Source organism: Polyodon spathula, chromosome 16 (assembly GCF_017654505.1).
Source record: "Polyodon spathula isolate WHYD16114869_AA chromosome 16, ASM1765450v1, whole genome shotgun sequence".
Lineage (NCBI taxonomy): Eukaryota > Metazoa > Chordata > Actinopteri > Acipenseriformes > Polyodontidae > Polyodon > Polyodon spathula.
In genome coordinates this window covers 33,762,915-33,787,765 of record NC_054549.1, presented here as the reverse complement: position 1 = coordinate 33,787,765, position 24,851 = coordinate 33,762,915, and the positions used below count along the sequence as shown (strand labels likewise).

Here is a 24,851-nt window from a genome sequence, read left to right as displayed (position 1 = left end):
TGCACCTTCAGTAAACAATGGCGTAACTAAAGATAATTCTTACAGTGTCAAAATACCCGGAGCTGTACAATAAAGGACACAAAAATTATGAAGACACTGCAATGACGGAGAACATCTGGCAGTCCATTTCCAAGGAACTGGATATAGCTGATGTGTATGACTTGTTTACCTTTACGGAAATAAGTATTCTGAAAAGCTATTATGTATTTTACGTGCAATTTTTTCCAGCTGATGAAACAATCAGAGGAGAGTCGCTTATCACATTGTGCACGCCTGTCACCACTGGTGTGAATGGTAGTGGCGTAGCAAAAGTACCATTTTATCACAGGACAAATCCCACCACGCCTGGTGTGTGGAGACCTTAAGTATAAAAATACTACCATTGTGTTTCTAGTCTACCAACGTCTCATCCATTTGTTGCTGCTGTTAGGTTGCCATTGTCCCTTAGTACAGAACCATTGCATTGCCGTTTTTTTGTGACACCAGGAGAGGATTCAGAGCTCAACAAGGAGTTCAGTGACTCTTCTCGGATGACGGGACAGCCCTGAAGTGATCTCTATGTTCCAGTGCTGCTGTCTGAATTCTGTCTTTGCGTAGAGAAATCCGTGTCGCTCATTTCACAGAGTAAGCAGATTATGCAATGGTTTAAGAAGATTTACAATCCCATTTTGTCTGAATTGTGCCCCTTGCCTCTTTAATTCTGGTTAAAAGCCAGAATTAAATAAATCTAGATCGAAATCGCTGAGTGGTAGTACTCGTGAATATTACTAAAATAAAGGAATTAAATAAAATTGCGATTCAAGAGTTAGCGTGCCTGCAGAGAAGACTAATTAGTATCACCTAAACATGGTTTTGCTTTAGTATAAAACAGCCTCACAAAAGCTGTGGTTTTGAGCTGGAGTGAAAAAGGAAGATCTGTAAAAAAAAAAAAAAAGAGTGTGTAGCTCAGCATGATTAAATATAAACCTTTATAGTTTAATTCACAGGCCTGTGTGAAACCGGATATGATAAGCTTAGTGTCGGTTGCACAGCTGTAAGGAGGTTTCCCCCATTTTACATTTGGTAGCTGTGGAAGAGTTTAAAAATGAAATGTATAATTCACAGCTGTGGAACACCTATCATGCCATCCTCGTTAGTGATTTCCAAAATTTGGTGAAGTCATTGTGATTTCCTTTGTGCTCATACAGTATTCTCTTTAAGTGAAAACAATAATTTTATTTGCTTTTTAAGCAGTGTGGGTGCCTTTAAGCGAATTAATGCTTTCCATTTTTATGAAGTTGTGTGCATTTATTCTAAATAGCTTGAGCTATTGCAGGTTACTATGGCCAGCATCCTGGTACTGTACACAACAGTGCAATATAACGACATTCTATCCTATTACTGTGGATGCTGCTGTCTACAATGCTTATGCTGGGCAGGAAGAGGACTGCGCTCAAAATTAAGGATTGTGTCTCAGCAGGGCTACAGAGTGTATAACAGACCTCCCGAAGCAGCCACAGTGTCAAGTGTGTGACTGTCCAATTCTGGCAGCCTGTCCTGTCGTCGCATTAATCAGTAAAAGCACTTACCAACTTTCCTGGGAGCTTGTAATGGGATCCCAGTCCAGCCCAGAGAATATAAGCGTGCAGAAACCAGAAAAGATTATGGCTGAGCCATGTAGCAAACTATCTCTTTCTCTTCACAGGCCTGGCACAATTCAAAAGCCAATAGTTGAAGTGTAGTTATATAATTATGACCTATAGATGTTTAGAAACCATTTGGGAAGTTCAATTGTAAAATTGGATGTAACAACATTTGAGTACAAGCATTAGCATATAGAAAGTTGTGCAACAGAGTTGAAACTGTGTGGCTATGTGGTTCTGTGGAACAACCCTAGGGACCCACCAGATAGGCTTTGAGTGGAAGGCAGACTGAATTCACTACTCAATCATTTACTTTAGAAAGATCTAGGGCTCAATGTACAAAACTTTTGCCCTGATGCAAAGTTTGTTTATCTTTAGGTCTGAATGAATTACTTTTTTTTCTGAAATTACTGTCTGGACTTGAACACTAGGGCTGGGTACAATGTGTTTATCTAGTCTTTACTTACATTTGAAAGGAACATTGAATATGCTTGATAAGACATAATGTAGAAACCAGATTCAGAGCATTTGAGTGTAGCACTCAGCTTCCAGACCAGTATTGTGACAATTGTCTAGCTGTAGCTGGTAAAATATCAGCTGCTTACTGAACAGTATCATGGAATCACAAGAGTCTGTATCTCACTCTGGTATCTGTTGCAGTAGAGCTTTTTAGTCTTTCAACTGCAATTACATTTTTTTTAAAGTAAATCACAATTTCCTTTAGCAAAGCTGCTGCCAAGAAAAAGGAAGAAAAAACAGTCAAAAAACACCTTTAATTAATTTGTTTTCTTTAAATGTGTGTTGCATTGCAGAAGTACCTTATAGTGGTATTTAAAGTCCATGGTTTTTTCACAGTAAGGAAATTTAGTGGCCCTGCTAGCAGCTGAACTAAAAATGAATCCCACAAACTAATTTAATCTCAAACATTTTAACTTCACCAAATAATCTAGTTGTCTTGGCGCAGTGGTGAAGGTTCTTGATCTGGTTGCAATTAAGGTCTAAGATACAGATGCATGGCACCCACTCATGTCCCTTTCAAACTCTGCTTAATCTTTTTATGGCCAACCAGTTACCAGCTAACTGCTCAAGGTCTTTTCTACTGCACAGTCCATCACATGATGTGACACGTGGCTCTTCTCCCTTGAATTTATCCTTAAGATGAGTTGCAGCAAGCCAACTGCCAGGATGTGTACTGAAGTTGTTTACGCAGATGACAGACTTTTTTTTTCTTCATGCAAATTAGGCTAAAGTATACAATATAAAAACAATTGAACAGGATGGGTTAAATTTCTGTCTGTTGTAAGAGAATAATGTGTATGCCATGGATAACTGCCAGCCAGCAGATAAGCCGACAGTGGGAGGCTGTCTCCAAGAGTATAATTTCTGTTATTTTAAGTTTGTTTTAGAGGCTATGCAGTATCTTTATTAAGGAATTTATTAATACCTAGGTTTTGTGAAGGTTGACCAGGAATGGGACAGTTTTGCCTGGACACAGCTGTTCATTGAAACAAGTTTGTGAGTGCTTTCATGTCCACAAATTGTAATAGGACCTTTCGGTTTAGATTTTCAGACAAATCCAACAGCCACTCCCTTATAAAAGTTTCCTATAGTAAAAACATAGCAAAGTGTGAAAGCATGGTAAAGCAATGGTGGGCATTGTAAATAATAGTTATAGTAAAGCATAATGATAAACACAGCAAAAAAGGGTAAACTATGGTAAATGCATGAGGAAAACGGCCAAAAATACTGTGTACAAATGCTGTTGTAAACATTTATAAGGGCTTCCCAACGGCATGCCTCATCAGGGTTTGAGTTGCATTACAGCTTCTAGAACTGCTTGAGCTACATTACAGCTTCTAGAATTGCTTAAGTTACAGCTTCTAGAACTGCTTAAGTTACATTACAGCTTCTAGAACTGCTGAAGCTACATTACAGCTTCTAGAACTGCCTGAGTTACATTACAGCTTCTAGAACTGCTGGAGCTACATTACAGCTTCCAGAACTGCTTGAGTTACATTACAGCTTCTAGAACTGCTTGAGCTACAGTACAGCTTCTAGAACTGCCGGTTTTCATTGGAGGTGCTCATACTTATAGGGATAGCCATTTTTATTTTGTTCAGCTTAGTTATATATAAAGTACATAATATTTAAATGCCTTCCACAGCCATTCCTTTTGATGTTTCACCTGGGGAACTGTTCCTTCAGATTTGCGTCCTGTTACTGGAAAACATTTTCTGAGAAGCTTGGTCCGCTGGTTAAAAGCCAACTTATTGGCAAACACAGTTTCTGTTAATATTCCGTTAATGGATTGACTTGCCCTTCTTGTAACGTTAAGTGATTGTAGAACTTAAACACTTTTCCTTTAGAATTTATTTGTATTTTTCCTTCTATACTGTAAAAATATCTCAAGTCATTATATAAAACTATGGTGTTGTGGAAAATAGTACAATTAAACGTAGTTAGGGAATGGGTGAAGCCAAACATGATTTTAAAAATCTGTTAAGATTGGAGTGCAGTTTACATTTGTTTGCTTTTGAAGCTATCCAATCACAGTCACTGTATTGAAACCCACGAGACACATCTGAAGTTTAATATTGGATGCGTAGCTCTTTTCTCTTGACTGTTGACAGAACATGCATCAGAATATAATGATGTTGCATTAAAGTCTACCAGCCTGTTGTTGTTGCTTTTGAAACAAAACAATGTAAAATAAAAAAATCCCCAAGATTTGTTTTTCTTGTTCTGTAAATTTTTACTAATCCCATTGCATTCTTCCCACAGTTTAACCGTGGTGGATTGTAACAGCAGTAAAATGCCTTTAGGAGAAGATGGCAATGACTGGAAAAAGAAAACTGCAGATATTAAAGAGATTTACAATTTCAAGGATGTCCTGGGGACGTAAGTACCAGCTCCATGAACTGAACTGTGTCTCGCACTGATGACCATGTATGTACAGTAGCTTAGTAGTCTAAATGGCTGTACTTGACTTTGTTCTGAAATGTAGAAAAGTACAGGGGTGTGTGTTGCTTTACCACAAGTTTACAAAGAGGATGACAATTCAAGATTACGCCCTGAGCGCTAGATTTCCTCATAATCTGTTCTGGGTAGTACTTTGGAAAACAGGAAATCCACAGTTTTACTGATACTAAGCAGTGGCAAAAAATATATTTTTTAAAAAGCATACAAGATATTATAATTAGTTTCGTCCTTTTTTTTTTTTTTTTTATATAGGTTTAACAGTTTTATCCCACATAAAAATTTGCTGTGTTTAAATAACAATGTCAAGCAGACTTTTAAACATATTCAAATCATTCTACATTTAAGTTAATGTTACTGAATGAAAAACCTGAAATGGTAATGCGTACCTAAATGCTACTGATTTTAGTTTCAAGACTTATTAATGTTATTATTATAAGCTGTGGTTCTGAAGCTTTGTCTAGTATCAATCAATTTGTGCTCCTGATCAAAACCTATTGAAGGGTGGGGGCAAACATGCTGAAAAATCATATAATCAACTTGTTTTTATTGCAAGCATGCAGGTTCATTTGACAGAATGCCAAGACACAAGGAAGAGAGTTACAGTATTGACCGAACCAGGCTGTACTAGGAAATTATTCCTTCAGTATGTCAAACAAGCCAATCATCTTATTGCTTATTTATTGCCCCCCTATCCACAGCATATTCTGTCATATTTATAGAACAGGTTTAGAGAACATGATTTTAATATAACAACCCATTGAAGAATGGAAGGATGCCAGCTCTGAGATTTTGAGTATTTGACATCAAATGTATACCATCAGTTGCCTGAACTAAAAGTCCAGATATTGCTATGTTATAGGTAGTAACAATAGCACTGTTTGTTATTTTTAGAAATGTTTTGAAATAATCATTGAGATACTACAGTACATTGCTCTGAAAAAATCCTTAACAGCAGTGGCAACTCAGTGGATTTGAAGCTTTTTATTTTTTTCTTCACAGAAGTCTTGATCATGTTGCTCACTGGTAATAATGGTACTGCTATGGTTTACCAGTATCTATTGTTCCATATCATTTTGATGTCACAATCCTGACCCACGTTTCCACTGTGGTACCATTTGTTTCATATAGCTGCCCTTGTGCTGTTGCACTTGTCAGTGCCATTGAAGATCATTCAACAAGTGCTGTGCTGCCACTCTTTCCCACTGAGGAAACTATTGTCTTAAAATACTTTGTGGTTAAATTCCTTTTGAAGGAAGGCAGTAGGTGAAAGTGTGTTGAAGTGTTAAAAGAGCTTTGATAGAATGGCTGGGCAAATTTCACAGGTTTATGTTTTAATTTTTTAATTTTTTTACATAATGCCACTTTACTAAATGGGCCTTGAGTTAATGAAAGTAATTCCCCCACATTCAAACAAAATAGTCTTTGAGTTCTGTGTTTATTTCACTCTTGAAGATCGCTGTAAATAAGCCACTAGGCCCCTTTGAGGGCTTGACAGTCAGCCTTACAAGTGGATAACAACAACACTCCATCAGTGTTCATTGAGTGTGTCCTACTGACGTACGCCAACCAAAACAAAAACACATTTGTTTTATCTTTTGTTTTGCTTAATGGGGTGACATTAGCATTGGTTTCATTATTCATTTGTGGACCGTGAACTACACTGATGGTGGTATTTCTCCTTCTTAACTAGATAAGATCCTGGTGATTCCTAGGTATTCCTTTTATCTCCTTTTTAGCGGCAAACAAAGCCATACATGGGGACCACTGAACTCCCCATCCCAAAAAAAAAACTCCCTTCCTCTGGACCTCCATAACTTGATCAGATTGAAAGGTTTAATTTACAAACTCAAGCATTTCCAGTCAGGAGTTTAAACCGTGTCTCCCTGAGGCTTATAAACATTTGCCACTGGAACTGTGCCTAAATTCAGCATTAGATTAAGGATAAAATACCCCATGTCGACCAGAGAACGACTGATCTTAGCTGTGGTTTTTTTTTTGTCTGTTCAACCCCTCCCCCACCACACACAAAGCAGTTTATAGAAAAACAGTTAACCAAAATGTGCAAAGCAGGAACACAAGGTAATAGCACATTGAATAAATGGCTGCTGTACCTTTCTATATATCTCTTTCCCCACATTAGAAAATATCTGCTCTCTTTTCATGATTTTTTTCAAATGATTTCCTGTAAAGAAATGCTGTATCATACTGTCATGACAATGATACAAAGATACTAAGAATTCAAAATCAGATTAGCGAACGTTATTTTGCCTGTGTATTTAATAGAAAGGCTTTTGTTTGCAAGTTCAGCAGAGGATAGAATAAGAGATTAAGAACTGTGAGACTCTTGGTTCCGATCCCAGCTCATCTGCTGACAAGAAACTTGTGTGTTTGTATAACCTTAGACAATATTTTCCATATTGTAGACCCAGAGTTTTAAAACATTTACACAAGAGTGCAAAAAATAAAAGAAGAAACACGTAATTTCCCTGCTTTTAGTTTTGCTTTATAATCTTTTCAAGTTGTATATGCTGGCCCAAGTTCAACTCGCTGCAATTGCTCCAGCTGAATTATCTTAATGATGGCGAGCTGAGATTTAAGTAGTGCGACCCTGTTACTCCGCTCTCCCAGCCCGCTATAATTACAGCACAGTGAGTGAGATGAGCTTTGGCAGGGAGAGGGAGTCTGCCCGCGTCTCTTAGAGGGATTCTGCCTTCTCGTCCAGACAAAGTATCTAGTTTTACTGAGGCTTTTGAAACACAGGATATGAAGAGGGAAAAGCTAATTTTATTTATACCACTCTGACCTGCTGCATTTTCCCTGTGAATGTATTTAATCGTATTAATGCCGTAAGCTTACTTTTGTTGTTGTTAAGCAGAGATGGTAAGTAAGCCGTGATGACAAATCACACAACATTTCCTGTTGACTGTAGTAGTTTTAGTGGCTCAGAAATGGGATGATTTGGCTTTGATTAAAGCTGATTACGACCACCCTATTTATGTACAGCAATGGCATTTCTAGTAAAAGATAACTAGTAGTCAACTCATTACAATTGTAGGTATAAATTAATTTTATTTTTCTTTGATTACTCATAATAACCTTGTGAGGTTGATGCAATATCTCGTTTCTACCAGTCTCCCAGGGGACAACAGACACTCAAGAATTGCAACATATAAATAGCACATCACATACTGCACTATGTAAAACTTAGCAAAAGCTGAACACAATTAAATCTGCAAGGTTCCTTTAAGTAGTCCTCTTGCAAGTCTGCCTTTTCTTAATTGGCTTGCTTAATTTCACCTGGTGTGTGGGATAAGAGTCTATGTTCCTGCAGGTTTTTAAATCCCATATAGGCGTGTTGTTTATGACAGGTAGTACAAAGAACAGGCAGCCCAGCTTTACTGACAGGGAATGAACTCAATGAAGCATTCCTTTTCTGGTCCCAGTCTCAAGTCTGTCTGGAATAAAATGGGCACATGAGTAAGTTTATTAGGTTGTATTCTGCATGGTCTAGTTTTTCAAAAGTAGTTATAACACAGGAGAAAATCCCTGATAAAAATGTCCCATAGTAAAAGCATAGTAAAATGTAATACACATAGTGGAATGCATGGTAAAGCATAGGTAAGCATTGCTAAAACCAGAAAGGCATGGTAATTCATATTTAAAAACATCACAGAAGGGAAATAACAGGAGCATAGGAGGCGGTGTAGACCAGTGGTTAAAGAAACAGCCTTGAACCAGGAGGTCCCTGGTTCAAATCTCAGCCACTGACTCATTGTGTGACCCTGAGCAAGTCACTTAACTTCTTGGAAGTAGCTAGCGGGTGTTCTGTGTCTCTTTAAGTATGGTTTCTTTTTCTGGTAGATCTATAAATACATTATTAGAGGCTGTCCACATTACTGATAAGGGATTTTTTTTTTCTTTTTCGACAGTATGTAACTTGCTCAACCTCCTCTACTTCCCTTTTGCTTTTAGTGCCATGCTATTAGGGTATCCCTTCTAACAGTTTAGCACAGTATTTCTGCACAGTAGTGTTACAGTTTGACCATGTTTTTTAAACATGGTTACACTGTGAATTTACTATAGCTTACCATGGTTTGCCCTGTTTTTTTTTTTTTTATATTCTTTACTAAATCTTGTTAGTCTTACATTGCTTGCCTATGCTTTGTCATTCTTTGACGATGCTATATTACACTTTGCTATGATTTTACTATGGGAAACTTTTATACTGTAAGCTATTTCTTATGGTATTTTTGCCAGCCCACCAAGAGTTTGCCTCAGTGTGTTTGCTTGCAAACTGCATATTGCATGTAGGTGTTGGCAGGTATGTGGATCACACATGTATTTACATATTTGTTTTCCATTAGCAGTAGAATCAATTTCAAACTGATCTATTCCAATTGTTTGACAATTACCTTCACTGTTATTTGTGTTATTTATATTTATTTCATAGATAAAGTATTGATACATAGGCTAATGTTTGTTCTTATTGTAATGTTTATTCTTATTATTAAATTATTGCTATAGATGGCATTACTTTGACATCTTCTTCGATCAAAATGTACAATTGGCATTGTAACGGCAATGGTTTAAAATTAAAACTCAAATATTATGTCCAGCCTCATCAAACAGCTTATTTTTAAACGTGTTTACTTTAGAGCTACAGACATTGGGCTATTGTACTTTAGATCAAAACTGATATGAAAACTAGGGCAATTATATCTTTATTAGTTCTGAGCCAATATTCAATTTCAAAAGCTGAATAAAAAATCTGTTTGTGTTTCAAGGCTGGATCAAAATTGTTTTTTGAACATGAACAGTACTTCAGCCTGTTACATTAAATATGAGATTTTATCATGGGGGGAAAAAAAAAAAAAAAACAAACCAAAACAAGAAGCAATTGCAAATTCACATTATTCTTTCCTTTGTAGAGGTCTGTTTTAACTGCTTTATTTTTTTTCTAATAGACCATTTAAAATGTTTATTTGAAGTATTCCTGCAGTCCTGCATTTATTATGAAACTAACAATGGCTCAGCACATAGCAGTGTTGTGAGTTAACAGTGGGCTGGTTGCCATGACAACATGAAGGGACTGTTACCATATGGACTTTCCTGTAGCTATGGAAACAAAGTTTTTTTTTTTTTTATTTTCCTCTATATTTTTAGGTCTGGCGAATCCATAATCTTGTTATTATAACAGATGGAGTGCTTATTTTGGTGTTGGAATTTTACGAATATTTCTTGGGGATACCGTAGTCGTAGATAGATGAAATGGTAGCTGTATTAGTCCAGAGATGATAGACAAAGAGAAGGAGAAGTGATACCTTTTATTGGACTAACTAAATAATAATTCTTCACCTGCTTTCAAGACCTCAAAGGTTACTTCTTCAGGCGAAAGTAGGAAAGAGAGATTGATGTTTGATTGGGATACCAACATTTGTAGGGCCCTGTTTAGGAAGATCTGTAACAAAACTGTTTGTTAGTATTTTTCTCCTTCACGATTGCTGGCAAGCTATGAAGACAGCAATACAAATGTTTTATTCCATCCCCTTTATTTTAGACAGAAGAGGCAGTGTGTGCTGTGTGGTCAGTATGAGGGTTTCGGGGCTCAGAAATCCAGCCTCTGCCAGTTCATACACCACCCTGTGTTCAAGAGAACTTTCCAGCGTTTCTTTCCCCTGCCACCTGTATCATCTGTGACAATTGCTGTAATTGAAGCAAATTGTTTGGCAGTTTCAATGGAGCATGGACTCAGTCATTTAACCAAATGGGCCGTTGCTGAGTTCCAAGTCTGTTTATTTATTTAAACATATTTGCTATTTTGTAAATTCATTAACAGTGGAGTCCTGCGCAGTCTCGTGTGATCTGCTGATGGAGGTCATATCGACGGCTCTTACTCTTAAACCTTTGCTCTTTAAGAAGTAATTTATGCCCACTTTGTAAGCAGCGGGTATGGAATCTAGGAAGTAGGTACCTTCTGAAAAATACCAGGGTATCCAGGTACCCATTTGGTTCATTTCAAGAGCCAGCACTGCAGCAACAGTAAAACTCTGAAAGATAACAGTACAGGCACAAAAGGCTGTTAAAGAGCTAATATTAATAGGACAGGAACAAGAGATCTGTGGTTTTACAATAGGTGGCTATTTGTGTTGATGACAGGGATGGTGATAAGAAATTGATTTTTTTTTTTAACCGTAATGAAGTACTTCCTTATACACTACTTGAAGTTATTAATGTGATCCCTGCTGCCCCCCCCCCCCCCCCCCCCCCGTTATCCCTGTCAATGAGAAGACAGACCTCTGGTGCAGTTTTAATATACTAGTTAGTAACATAGACACTATAAAAAAGCTAAATTAATTAAAAATATAAAGTGTTGCGCAATGTCTCTCTGTTAGGAAATAGAAGGTCATGTTTTAAGAGTGATGTCATTTTGACTCTAGCTATAAATGGTTAACTTATTGATAGCTGTGTGTATTTCTGTGACTTGATAACGCTTCCTGAGAAGCCAATTCTTTGCTGGGTGCTTGCCAAAATGTTTAAGGTGTTTATAAAGAATGAATAATCACTAACATTTTCGATTTCTGTCTGCCACCTCTGATCTGTGGAGTATCTTGATGCATAAACATTTTGCAAAGTTTCCAAAAGTTTTTGTTTGAATAACTTTTCCCTGACATGTAGTAAAGTAGTCAAGTTAGTGTTTGCTAGAAACAATAAAACAAAACAACCTGAGTTATAAATATAAATGTGTGAGCCAAAATGAATGATATGTCTATTTTTTTGTTTGTTTGTTTGTTTTTTTTTGTCAAAATACACAGATGTCATTGATTTACATACTGTTGTGATACCATTGTGGGGTGGTATGATTGCTACACAAAGATCTGGTTTCTGTAGACTTTCTCTCTTGGTTGCTGTCCAGTATAAAGGCAGCTGCCTCACTTTTGTGTATTTCTGTGTATTCTGGGGTTATTTATGATTTCAGAATTGCAAACATATTGACTGTTTTGTTGAACTTGAAGGAGTTAATGGAGCAGACCACTGGTTTTTGTACAAGAAAGCATTCTGTGGGAATGTACAGACTTAGGCTGGCCCTCTTGTTTTACACACTGTTCAATAATCTCTCTCTCTCTCTCTCTCTCTCTCTCTCTCTCTCTCTCTCTCTCTCTCTCTCTCTCTCTCTCTCTCTCTTTCTCACACACACACTCACACACACCCAACATACACTTTTCATCCATGCTTGTGATAGTGAAATGTCACAGTGCCAGTTTACTTACCTATTGATAGAGTTGGCTCTTGCAAACCTGTATGGGTGAACTCAATTTGCCATAAAAAGCCAACACATTTTATGGGAATTGTGGAAAAAAGCGTGTGTATGTGTGTGGGCAGGTATTACTGTCAGTGTGCGGACAAAATTTGAGAAAATGTCCCCACAAAGATAGTAACTCCTGACAAAACAGCATTGTGGGGACATCCCCACTTTGTAAAACAATTTTTAAGAACTAAATTTAAAATAAAAAAACAAAAAAAAACAACTAAATTGCCAAATATTTAGTTTGTTGTCGACTTTCACCCTGTGTGGAGTTATGTCTAACTGGATTTAAAAATAGTAAATAAAAATATAGTGAGAGTTAATAAGAAGTCCCCACAAAAATAGGAATGCAAACATATGAGTGCCGTTGTTGGTGTCTGTTTGCACTCTTGGTTACTAATAAGCGGAAAAAAGGTTCACACACTTAACAATAGCGCTGATGCATTTTTGATTGTTTCATTTCATACTGTGTGCAAGAGGTGCCCGTATTTGCGTAGTAAATGAGACAGAAGTGGAGGGGGATGTTACTGCTCATGCAGTTCACTGTGAAAGCTTTTCATTTGCATACCATTGAGATTTTAATCACAGGGCTTTTTACAGTTCTGTTTCTGGTATATTCACAGTCCATTTTCCTTATTTGCAGTGTAAAGTTTATGGGGAGAAACACGTCTATTGTTTTATATATATATATATATTATATATATATATATATATATATATATATATATATATATATAATATATATATATATATATATTGTAAATTGCAATATTGTCTAGAAAATAACTAATAAAACCAGAAGTTACGTGTCATTTAAAATATCGGAGTAATTTACAGGTGACAGCTTAATAAAAAATATTCAGTGCTCTTTTGTTTTTTTGTTGTTGAATACAAGATCTTACTACACTGCATAGACACAAGCAGTGTAATCTGAATGGTAATGTCTAAGGGTCGAAGCCATTTCAGATGAGCCCACAGCAAGTACTGCAGGAAAGCATACAGCGAAAGAAACTGGCAGCAATACAGTGTCGGCGCAGATTTGTGAAGTATTGCTAAGATGCGACACTCCCAGTCAGGGGGGCTTGAGACCTGAGATCCCCAACACTGTGTGGGTGGGAGGTGTGCACAAAACGGAGACGTGGGCACTGTCTTTGTTCCTTCGTGACAGTCTCTCCTGGAGCTCTGGGCTGAGAGTAGGCGGTAGGGGTTGCCTGACAATTAAGTCAATTAAGAAATATACCACTCTTGACCTGAGAGCCACACCAACTGAGGTTTATAAAGGAAGCATTTTAATATAGCTCTCCTTTAGTGAGAGAGCTGGTGGTAATGAATGTTGGTGAATAGAAATTACATCTTTCCCTGTAATTGTGGGCTGCAGCAGCGCGTTTTGTTTAAAATGTGTTTAGATGTAGCTACATCCCTGTGCTTTAGTGCCTGCCTCTGTGCTGCAAGGCAGAATTGAAGTGTAAGTGTTTGAATAATCCAAAATCAATGACAATGACAAGGCCAATGACACCAGCCATTGTGTTTTTATATAGCCAACACAGCAAACATCCATCAAGTGAAGGGCTGTAAGATTGCTATGTTAATTGCAGAAAGTGAAGAGTTGTGCAGATGGCAGTTCAATCTCACTGGTGCAGTGCTTTAGTCAGTGCAGCACAGTAGAATGTATTCAGGATAGATCTGCAGAAATGCAATTTCTTGTCATTGGGAAGTGAAGACTTGCAATTGAATTAGGCAGGGCAGAAGAATTTAGCCTGGCTAGAATAGATCTGATTTGTACTAGAATTTAGTTCAGCCACCTGCTTTCACACTTACAGGAACTTTACCATCTGCATATACAGTAGTAGTGCCCCCTACTGGTGAAAGTGTCCCCCAGTAAACCACTAACCTTCTGCTGCACCTTGTGCTTCTGAGGTCCTGCATGCCCAAGGATAATATGTATCACTTCAACCCAGCTTAGCTTCTAAGATAGTGAGAACAGAAACTATTGGCCCATACAGCTGGAATTTATTGAAACAATCATCAGTAAAAGGCCACCAGTTAAGACCATCAACCATCTGTGCAATCTCATGTTGTCTTCCCAGTAAATGGCTCACTAAATGATAGTGGTACTTAGCCAGAGTAAGAACCTATTGCTGACTCCTATTACAATGACAAAGTGATAAGTATTCGTTATCAAAGACTTGCACAGATGGTTTGAGAGTCTATTATCCTCAGTGTTTGTTATGCTATTGTACACATGTGCAAGGTCTTGGTTACACAAGTTAATACAAAAACAACAAAATATAAAATCCAAATATCTGTTCTATTGAACTCATCAAGGGTCTTCAATCGTCACTGTTTGTCATGAGAGGAAGTTCCAACTGGAGCTCTGCACAGTTTGTAGTGGCCTCTACAGTGGAGTGCATACAGGTGTAAATGCCATTGCAGTGAAATATTGCTCTATACTCCAGCACTCTTGTACTCGCAGCTTCTGCCAGGATTGAAAGCCATTCTGTGCCCCGCATTCTCATCCAACTTGGAGTTTAAATGTTTTATGGAGTGGGAGGTCGGAAGCAGCTGTCTTGATCAGCCCTGTAAATATGGAGAGGTGTCTAACCTGATCAATAATTCAACTGCACCTTTCATCTCAAATGAATTCATATTGATTTAGCTGTTGAAGAGCTACATGCCTGTAATTTCCGTCCCCCTTTGAGCACACAGGGGAGAGTCGGTGAATTACACCCAGTGATAACATTAGTGGAGTAATTGGAATGGGTCCTAATGAGGGAAGAGAGGTTTTTGGGGTTTTCTGATGCTGTGCGTGCAGATTTGTATTTGATTTATTTTGTTGTTGAGCAGCACAGGTTCTGAAATGCTTCAAAAGTTTGCGACTAATTCCCCATGAGCCTTCTGTACACTTGGCAGATTAAGTTCCTTCTTCCATTTGCTGCTTTTATGATCCCATTTCTGAATTACTTTTGGAACATAATTTCTTGGCTTTGCTATCTCTTTTTTTATAAGGAATCCTACTGAAATTTTTCACCAGGGATGCTGGCTCTAGTACACTAGTGAAGGGGTTCAGTGCCTGGCACTTCATTGCAACCAAGCGTCCTTTTGTTGGATAAATTCCATAACACACAGACCGAGTTACCATGACACACCGACTACATATAAATTCACCCTCTTTACTCTTCAGCACTGTACTCTTTTGCAGCAGATTGCTCTGGTGTTGTTTGTAGGTAGCAGCTTTTGCTTTAGTAACTGGAACGGTCAGTGAGTCTGCCTCCTCACAGCACCAGAAGATCATCCTTGAGGACAGCTGGATCTTACCACAGCTGCTTCTGGAAACAAGAGGGCAACTGATCTAACATGTACATTTAAAGCCCTCTTCTTGGGTAATGATTTACTAATGTTATACATCACCCATTGACCAATGAAGCTCTAATCCTTCATTGGATTACCACAATTACACTAAAAAATTAAACCCCAGGGCTGTACAACAGCCATTTGAGCAGACACTGCAGACCTCTGCAGTGTTCAAATGCAAGACTGTCAGGTCTCGTAAGAGAGAAAAACGTACTTGTAAACATCTGAATTTTTTTTTTTTTTCTACTTTTTGACCCAGTTTGTTTCAAAAGCTCTGTGCCACACACAACAGCTTATCACTTTCTAGCACTGATAGTTGATCGCTTCTGCTTGGCAGTCACCACAAGAATTGATAAATGAGATGTATGTTTTTCAGAAAATGTCTTTTTGATTAGAAAGAGTGACCCATGCCAACTCCTGTGTTAAAGTGTATTCTGTAATAAAGGGTAACGGGGCTCCTGTATAGCAAAGGCCACCAAGGTGGGCTCCAGTGCAGAAGTTCCAGTCAAAGAACAGGTCACTGGTTATATCAGGCACTACTGAGCACTGTGACACACAGCTCTAATTGTGCCCGTCCTATGATTCTGCATGGCTGGGGAGAGGGGGAAATGATCTAAGATGATATTAAATGTGCAAGAAATGGTCTCCACTCTGTTCTTGAAGTGAGTTAGTAATAAGACTGGAAAAACAGAAATGTACAATGAAGAGCTCAAAAGGGATGTGATTTTCCACCAAGTACTTCTATATCTCCCCATCATCAGTTTGCACCAAGATGTGTTTAAAATGGGTGAATTCAACACAATAGAACCACGAAACTGTGAAATTTGCAGCATCCAAATGTACAAAAAATACACTTTGGGAAATCACTCTTTCAGCTGCAACAACCTCACCCAATGTGGATAAGGACACCTGCAGTAGGCAAGGAGAATTCCGTGAAAAACAGAATGCATTATCCATGTAAAACAGACTAGCACTTTTTTTTTTCTGAAAAAGAAAATAAAGCCCAGAACAGCTTTATGAATATGTACAACATGTATTTAATGTATAAAAATAAACATTGTTTTATAGACTCCTGAGTAAAAGCTTTGTAAATTGGACCCATAATGTTTACTGGAGAATGTTGATACCCAAGGGAACTAGACCTATAGTGAGATTTATTTAATGTGCCTGTGGCCACTGTCAGTTTTCCAGCATTTGTTTCATTTTGTTTTGGTGTCCCTGGAAGTGGGGGAAGAGAGATTGCTTTGTTTTCTATAGATAATTGCCAGGGTGGGAAACTGATATAACAATGCATTTACTGGATAGAGGCAGGGCTACTGGAACATTACCAAGGTGGGTACGTAACACAAATCCACGTACAGTGGCTGTTCACCCAAATGCTTTCTAAATATAACATGAGCCACGGTTCTGAAGACCCATTTAAATGTGTGCTGTTAGAAACATATGCTATTCTTTTGGCTGCATAACCTTTCATTCAGGGCAGCTGCATTAAGTACATGGTATTATAGAATGTGTTCATTTAGCTGTGGGAATGGCTGGCAGGGGATACCCTCTGGGTCTCCTTGAAGTTCTATCTGCTTGAAATCAAAGATGAGGAAAATGGGAATGTAATACTGTATGCAAAGCTCTGTTTTGGCACTATTTGTTCAGTGAAGTGAATACTGAACACCATGGATGCAATCGTTAGTTCTTTTCCAGTGGTTGTTTTTAAGTTATTTTTGAGGTTGAGTGTGCGGGGCAGTTGCTTGTGACGGGATCCTGTTGATAGAAGCTTCTCATGAGGTACTGCTGGATTCAGGAAATAACCTTGTTAATTGCTTTTTCTGCTATGCTATGAGTACGTTTAATTTAGTGTGTTTCTGTATACGTGACTATTGGGGTTGATAACTGTCATAATTGCTAAGACTTGGGGGGATACACCCCTGTCGGTAATTGTTTTAGAATGTATGTGATCTAGTTATGTTTTTGATAAATCACCCCAACAAATCCTTAATATGCCTTTTCATGTAGCGCACAGTTTTATGACTTATAGTGCCCTGTTGATGGCTTTACATAATTACACACTTCTGTTTTGGAGCTTAATTGCTCTGCTCAGCTGCCAGCAACGTGAGGTTGACTGTCAACCGGCAAGGGACAGCTGACTTTGCTTGCTGTTGTTTGTTGTATTGCGATAAGTGTTGTGCTAGTGAAAGGTGCAGGAATGACTGCACTTAGCACTCAAGGCCTCTGCTTGTGGAGTAGCCATGGCAACTGAGACAGGATGCAGTTTACTGAAGTACCTGGGCTGGGTGAGCTAGTCCAGGCTGCACCGTAATCCATATGGTCCGTTACAATCCAAACCGGTGTCATGTGAAAGAAAAACTCTTGAGATCTAATTTTCAAAAGGATCACAAAGGACTCTAGATGTAAATACAATACAATAGACATTGGAATATAATACTGTACTAAGGAGAAATCGTTAAGTGATCGGCACAGACCAATGTTAAGTATTGTAAGGTTTATTTATGTGATTTAAAGTAATTGCAGCTAACAAAGTAGTTCCATATATTTTCTCATCCATGCACACCCATTCATCATATATGTCCGTAGTTTTGAAACAAACACACGTTTTAACGAACATGTTTTTTTCATTTTAGAAAATGGTATCTGGTATAACTCTAGGTAAAAAAACAAATCTCTGTTTACAAGCTGTGCTTTTTGACTGTCTTGCACTTTCTGAGTCATTTCACCAAATTGTCCCGAATCTTTAACTGGCTTCTATATTAAATCGTATTAAAACTTTATCCTTTTCACCATACACCGGGCAAACCAAATCACATGCCTTATGATGTAACTTAACATACCTGTCATTGTACCTTGTGCCTTTGCTTACTAAAGCCACATCATTTTTGTTGGAACATTTTATTTAGAGAAAAATTAATTGTTAGGTCTTAGAATACAACTCATAAATTGAGCATAGGTTCTGGTTAAATTTCTGATGAGACTACGGATCTGATTAACATCTTTTAGTCTCCTGAATTCTGGTTAGAACCAGGGAAGCTGATTGTATCCTGGCTTTTTTAGAACAAAAGACTGACCAACAGGACATTGTTGTAAAAACAAATCCTTGGATGTCCAGCCCTAACATGAAGTGTATTTGCCTTTTCGGCAGATCGCTGTTTTGTGTCAGAGCTACAAACCTATTGATAAATATCTTCCCAAATAGTAAACTAAACAATAAATAAATAAATGTCTGTTCAAGTACAACTGCAGGTTCCCAGTGTGGACAGTCTCTGGCATGCTTGTGTGGAATTCTACCAATATCTTTTAAAAATGTGCAGGTTATATTCTGGAAATGTGTACAATACATGTGAAGTCGCTTTTGCTGGTTTTGGTATTGGTTGCTGTGCCATTACCAAACCCCAACCATTGGAGAAAGTTTGTAAGCAAACATTCTATTAAGTCAGTGATAGAGTAGCAGTTCTTGGTCTGGTCTGAAGTCTATTTATCCTGCATTGTGTTGCTGTGAAGCTCTTGAGCTCTTCTCAAGAGATTTATTTCCAAAGCACTGAAGCTGCTGCATTAGGAAGCAACCATTTGCAAACATTTTGGGGGGCGTACCCAAGATAACTGTTCATCAAAATAACAAAACAGGTTCTGCTGTAAACTAATCTGTTAGGCTGTGTTGACAGTCATTGTGTATGATGTTTATAGGTCATATTTCCAATGCACAAGAAGCCAGAAATGCATTACTATGCAGCATTATAGGTACACTTTTATTTCTTTGGTTTATGTGCTAAATTCTAGAAACTGGTAAGTTTGGGACATGCAAATTTTATTGTTTGATCAATAAAGCTGTACCAGGATGCACCAGACTTCCTTCTTGGAAAGACAGGGTTTTCGTCAGACCGTTTTCTGTAAATGCGTCATGCTTCAGTGCTTGCTACATCCTTGTGCCAGGTAAACAAAGTTTTCTAAATACAGACGTCCAGGGGGACATCTGTAAATACGCCTGGAGATTAGTTAATTTTTAAAGCAACACAGCGCTTACAAACACAAAATATGCTACCTTTATTTTATTCTGCCGTTGTCATGACTGCAGTCCCCACCATCCAGATAGTTATAGTAGGGAACTGGAATTTTAACCCTTTCTGATCATTTGTTGCTTAGGAGTGCCAAGTCATTATTATTATTATTATTATTATTATTATTATTATTATTATTATTATTATTATTATTATTATTATTATCTAAAAGTGTTTGATTAGTAGCACTGAAGACTTTAAGTTTAGGTCATTTTTTAGGCACAATTCACAATTCAAGTTATGACCTGAACGGCGATCACTGTTTATTACATTCATAATTTCAGAGATATTTCTATACATTGATCACCTCAATTACATACACTCACGTGTCACTGTACAGCCAGCCTGGTTAAAGAAATGAGTGAAGTTGATTCAAACGAACTGGAAACTAGGCTTTAATTGTTATCACAGAAAAGTGTTCAATATTTCAATATAATGTTCCAGGCAAAATGAAAAGCCTTAGCAAAAACATTTCTAATATATAAACATCCTAAAGTTTCAGAAGCACTAGGGGATTCAGAGCTCAGTTAATCAGGGTCAGTCCAGAGTTCTGCTAAACCATGTTGGCCTGTTTGCAGGAATACACAAAAAGGGCTTAGTGTGTGTGGATGATGATGATGAGAGTTAGAGTAGGGATGCCAATGAGTTACAGTCTGCAGCAAAGCCACGCTGTGACTTAAACTATTTATTACTGATGCTTTTATTTCAGGTCCTTGATTTATTCTCTATCTGCCCTACAGTCCCTTTCAATTACAGATTTATTAACCAAGGTTGTGCTTGCATTGGAAATACAACATTCCCTGGCTGAGCCTTACCCTAATCTGACCCGCCCCTTTCACTGCCCTGGACTAAAAGTGTCCTCACTATTCACGAGACTCATTTATTTTATTGCTGATTTGGAGCTTGTAGCTAAGTGGTTTGACTCTGTTTATGAAATAAAACCATTTAAATTTTATTAATCAGTATGGTGTATGTATGATAAAAGAGTGGGATATTGAGCCCCTTTTTAAAATACTTTTATAATTTGGAAATGAGTAGATCCTGGTGTGTTCTAGATTTTCAAAAGCTATCTACCAAGCTAAACACTAATATAGCCCCTCCTGCTGAGCCAAAACATGTATTACTTGACTTGATATCTTACCTCACTGAGCTTTTTGAAGTGAAGGATGATCTCATGTTAGTACATGAAACCTCATACCTGAGAGTGCAGGTTTTAGAATTTGTGATAATTTGCTCTAATATTAGTTTGTACGATCATTCGACTGTTTTCCGTAAGAGAATGACTTGCACCTCATGCATATAGGCAGTCATAGTTCACTTAAACTGTGTTTGAGATACACTATCTTGGTATAGTATGACTTTGTTTGACTTAGGTAACCGTAGTCGCTTTAAACACCAGGCAAATGACTTTACAGAAAACATCAATGCAGGAATGAAATCTTTCAGTAAATGTAGAATATACAGGCACATTTACAGAAGGACTGCTGTTTGTTGGTGAAACCAAGATTAAAAGACCATTATAAAAATACAGGTAAAGATTTAAATACGCCCAAAGCCTGAGAATTCAGTAAATAGTAGAGCGCCAAGTACTGAATAAATTGTAGTATTTAGAATATTTAGCAATTGGCAAATTCCTATCTAATAAAAATTAAATGAATACTTTGAAAGGTAATAAAACTGACAAACTAATTAACAAAGCACCCCCACATAAGGTAAAAAAGCACCAGTGGCTCTAACAGTAATAAATCAATAATTAATTTCAACAATGGTTATTAGCACAGCACCCCTACACACTTTTTTGAGTTTGATGGTGATTGGTTATCCAGTTACAAAACAGTACAGTTTTGAGTCGGTCAGCAACCAGTCGTTATCCGTGCCAAAAAGGTGTTCTTTTAAGCAAAATTCCTTTAGGCAGAGCATTTGCAATAGGAAAATTCAGTTTCACCACAAGGGTGTTCCTGAAGTGATGTGTTTAAACTGGTTGGGTGTGTTGTGTTTATTGGCTGGCTTCCACACGCTCTGGCTACCTGCAGCCTAACTAAATGCATATTTTGTGTCATTTGTTATGCTGTGTGCTAGGTAAAATAATTTCTTTGGGAAATCGTGTACAAAAAAGCCAGTTATTGTAAAACTTCATGTGTACTCATAAGCCACCATGACTGGAAAAAATATTCCGTATATACAGTATTTAGAATTAAAGGTGGACAAGCCAGGGGTGTGGGGCTCTATGCCAGCCTTTTCTCCAGCCTTTTCTTAGAAGTGGTTGAGCAGATTATTCTCAGAGACAGCGGGATTATCGCAGGTGGAATTGTCTTCCAGTGACCAGAATCCCCTGCCCTGTGAATATCCCCCACTGATTCTGCCATTTACTCACAGAGATTAGCTCACGCGAATCAACCACTGGATTTTCCACTTATTATGTATTTATTTTTTCTTAGTTTATTTGTTTAGTCTTCCTACAATATTAGGTTTACAGTGATCCTACAGAGAACTGTGGTAATAATGCTGTGCGTTTTGTTCCAACTTCCACACTGAATTCAAAGCTCAGCGAATATCTGTTTGTCTTTGCTGCACTGTATTCAGTCTGAGGAATATCTTCTGATGCTACAGAATTTGGCGCAGAGCAACAGCAGAGCTCTGAAAAGGACTCGAAATGGGGGCTCAAACTGTCTTTTACACTGTAATTTCTATGAAATGTCAGCCCACGCTTTTTCCAACCTGTCTGTGTGGATCAGAAATGCTTCCATCACTGGCAGAGGCTTGCATAGCTGCCGCAGATTGACTCTGTTTCTGTAATTCCGTTTTCTACGGTTGGTTTGTTTTTAGTCCCCCTCTTTCTTCCCACCAAATTAAGGTGAAGGTGTCATGCTCAGTGTGAAGCTCAGCCTAGGGGAGAGGGGTGGATGACATCAGGTAGCAGGTCTGAACACAGGGTACCGCCACAGGCTGCTTATGCAAAATAAGTGAAATGTTAGGCAATTGGGTAGGATACTGGTTTTGTCACTCGGTTTATCATGTTCTGATTATAAATACTGTAAACAATTCTACATTTTCCATTAAAGTAAATGGCCATGAAGTGGTAGAGCGAAAGATTGTGAGCTGTCTGGCAAGTTATTTATAGGGAGGTACAGAGGGACATAGAGTGAGGGGGAGTCGGGGGCTTCTGAAGTCATTTATACAGAGCTACAGAGGAAGTGAGGGTTTGGGACTCTGTCATAATGAGGTGCAGAGGGAAGAGCTGGGGAAAAGCTTCCTTTTAGTTTACCTTCCTTCAGTGTGTAACTTCTCTGTGTTCTGGCTTGTTATCTTTACAGGCAAATAGATCTGCTATGTACATACTAACAAAGGGTTACTGTAGCAGATGTTAAGTAGGAAATTGTTGGAATTATTTATTTTTATTTGATCTGAATGTTACATTCTGTCCTCCTCTGTCTGGTTTGTGTTTCTTATGTGTCTCAGAGTTGCAGCTGCTTTAAAAAAAAAAAAAAAAGTAGGTTAGAATGACTGAGAAAGAAAATCTGGCAGGAAATGTGTACATATCTAACAGCAATGCCGTGCTTTACAACAGAAAATCAATGAAAATAATAAGGAAACTTTAATAAGGATTTTGTTTGTTATCTTATTCTCAGTGGATTATATTCTACTGTATGTGGTTATATGAACTAGCATGCAGCTATGGTAATAATTATTCCATGCAGGAGTTATAAATACCAGCAACCTTGTAAAAAGACAACAGAATAACACATGTTCTTACTGGTATTCCTTCCTTACTGCCCTATTTTGAAGTGCTTTATTATGAATGGTGCTCTGATTAATTGTCATGGATCTGGAGCCTGTTTGTACTCCTAACATTATTTGCAGTGCATTGTTGTAGGGAGGCTGCATTCTTATGGCAAACTTTACTGGTGTGGATGCTCCTCTTTTAGTAAATGAGCAAAAAAGTGATCTGAAAACATTTCCCTGTTACTGACATCATGAAATGAGGGCTGTCTGCAAGCAAGCTTTCACAAAAAGATTTTTTTCTGGGGGGTAAAAAATGACCAGTTCAAGAACTATTTCCACTTCTAGCTTACAAGGGTGGTGACTGTTCATCTCAATGCTAGTAATGTTTACTGACAGAAGAGACCATACCTAAACCAAAGATAACTCACAAGCACAGTTACTAGATAGAGATTTTTAATTTTTTTTTTTTTTTTTTACAAAGCCCTCATATTTACATTTTATAAAAGATGGCTTGATTTCTGATGCTGTTTAGTTCAGTTGGATAGACCCCATGCATGCTCCAAGGAAGAAATGGTACAGCCTTCAGTTATCAATCAATCAATTAGACACAAGCCACATTGCCTGCAGCCAGTTACATGGAGGTCATCTGATATATGCCAGTATACGTGCTTGAGGCAGGATCCCCTGAGTAAAGCGCTTGTCTAGCAGTGAAAGCAGCCTCCTGTCTGTACCTCAGTTACCTCCAGCCCGACCTTTCATTCTCACAGACAGGCCACCCTCTTATTTATTTGTCTTTTTTTTATTACCATTATTATTTTGCATTGATTTAATGCACCGAATGTCTTTTTCTTGGTAGAGTCGTTAATGAGATAGCAGATGCAATACTGGAGGAAGGCAGCTGTCTAGCCACAGGTTGCTGTTAGCGACATGAACCATGCAACATAGATTTTACATTTTAAATAGCTGCTACGCTTGTGGAAGGTATATTTTCTTTTTTGTTTATTTTGTACCACAAATCTATCCTAAATATTATTGAATAAGGTATGCATTTGGTACAGTTTTAAGAAACTTCATGCTGCCTTAGGCATATGATAACCTTTATAACTATCTGTAGCTCAGAATGGAAGGAACCCCCTTAAGCTTACTTCTTGGGAAGTATGACTTATTTGTGTAAAAAGAACTAGACCAAGTGGGAACACGTCCCATTTTAAGAATATTCTGTTGGCACTGGCATCAACGGAATAAACACTGTTTAGATAACACAGCATTGTGTAGATTAAATACAAAGAACCAGAGTTGTCAAAGTCTTTACTTCAAAGTTCATTTTGCACCAAGGAAATTAAACTGCTAATGTTAAAAACTAGTGAAAGTAGCTTTTGAATTGACTGTACAATAAATCCAGGGGTGCTCAATTCCTGGAGAGCCATTGCTGTTCAAGATGAATATACACAATTCAGTTTTATAAAATAGTTCAATACTTTAGAACCTGGATGAAGGTTAAATTGGTTCAAATAAATCATTTTGAACACAGTTGGAATAAAGAGCTGGAATGGAAGAGCCAACTTCAAACCTGTGCTACGATTCATTAAAAACTAAGACAGCCTGATATCCAGACGAGGGGCTGCAGCAAGAAAAGCCACAGGCAACTTGTGGCTTTGTGGGCTGCTTCTGATCATGCCTAGCCCACTGATCTCGTGGGGCAGCCTATTTCCCTCCTACTCTGGGAAAGAGTCCCCATCCTGTAAGCAGAAATGTTCCAGAATATTGTTGATGAACAGTTGGCTGGATGCATGCAGAGGCAGGTCTGCG

General features: G+C 37.9%; 1 protein-coding gene across 2 annotated transcripts in view; it reads left to right on the top strand.

Moving 5' to 3' along the window:
• The window catches only part of LOC121328839 (calcium/calmodulin-dependent protein kinase type 1-like), a 49,638-nt gene that overhangs the window by 6,544 nt on the left and 18,243 nt on the right, over positions 1 to 24,851 (top strand). For both annotated transcript variants that reach the window (XM_041273932.1, XM_041273933.1), the window contains exon 2: positions 4,404 to 4,520. In XM_041273932.1, coding sequence (XP_041129866.1) covers positions 4,435 to 4,520 — 86 coding nt within the window. In that variant the 5' untranslated portion in view covers positions 4,404 to 4,434. The remainder of the gene's footprint in view (positions 1 to 4,403; positions 4,521 to 24,851) is intronic.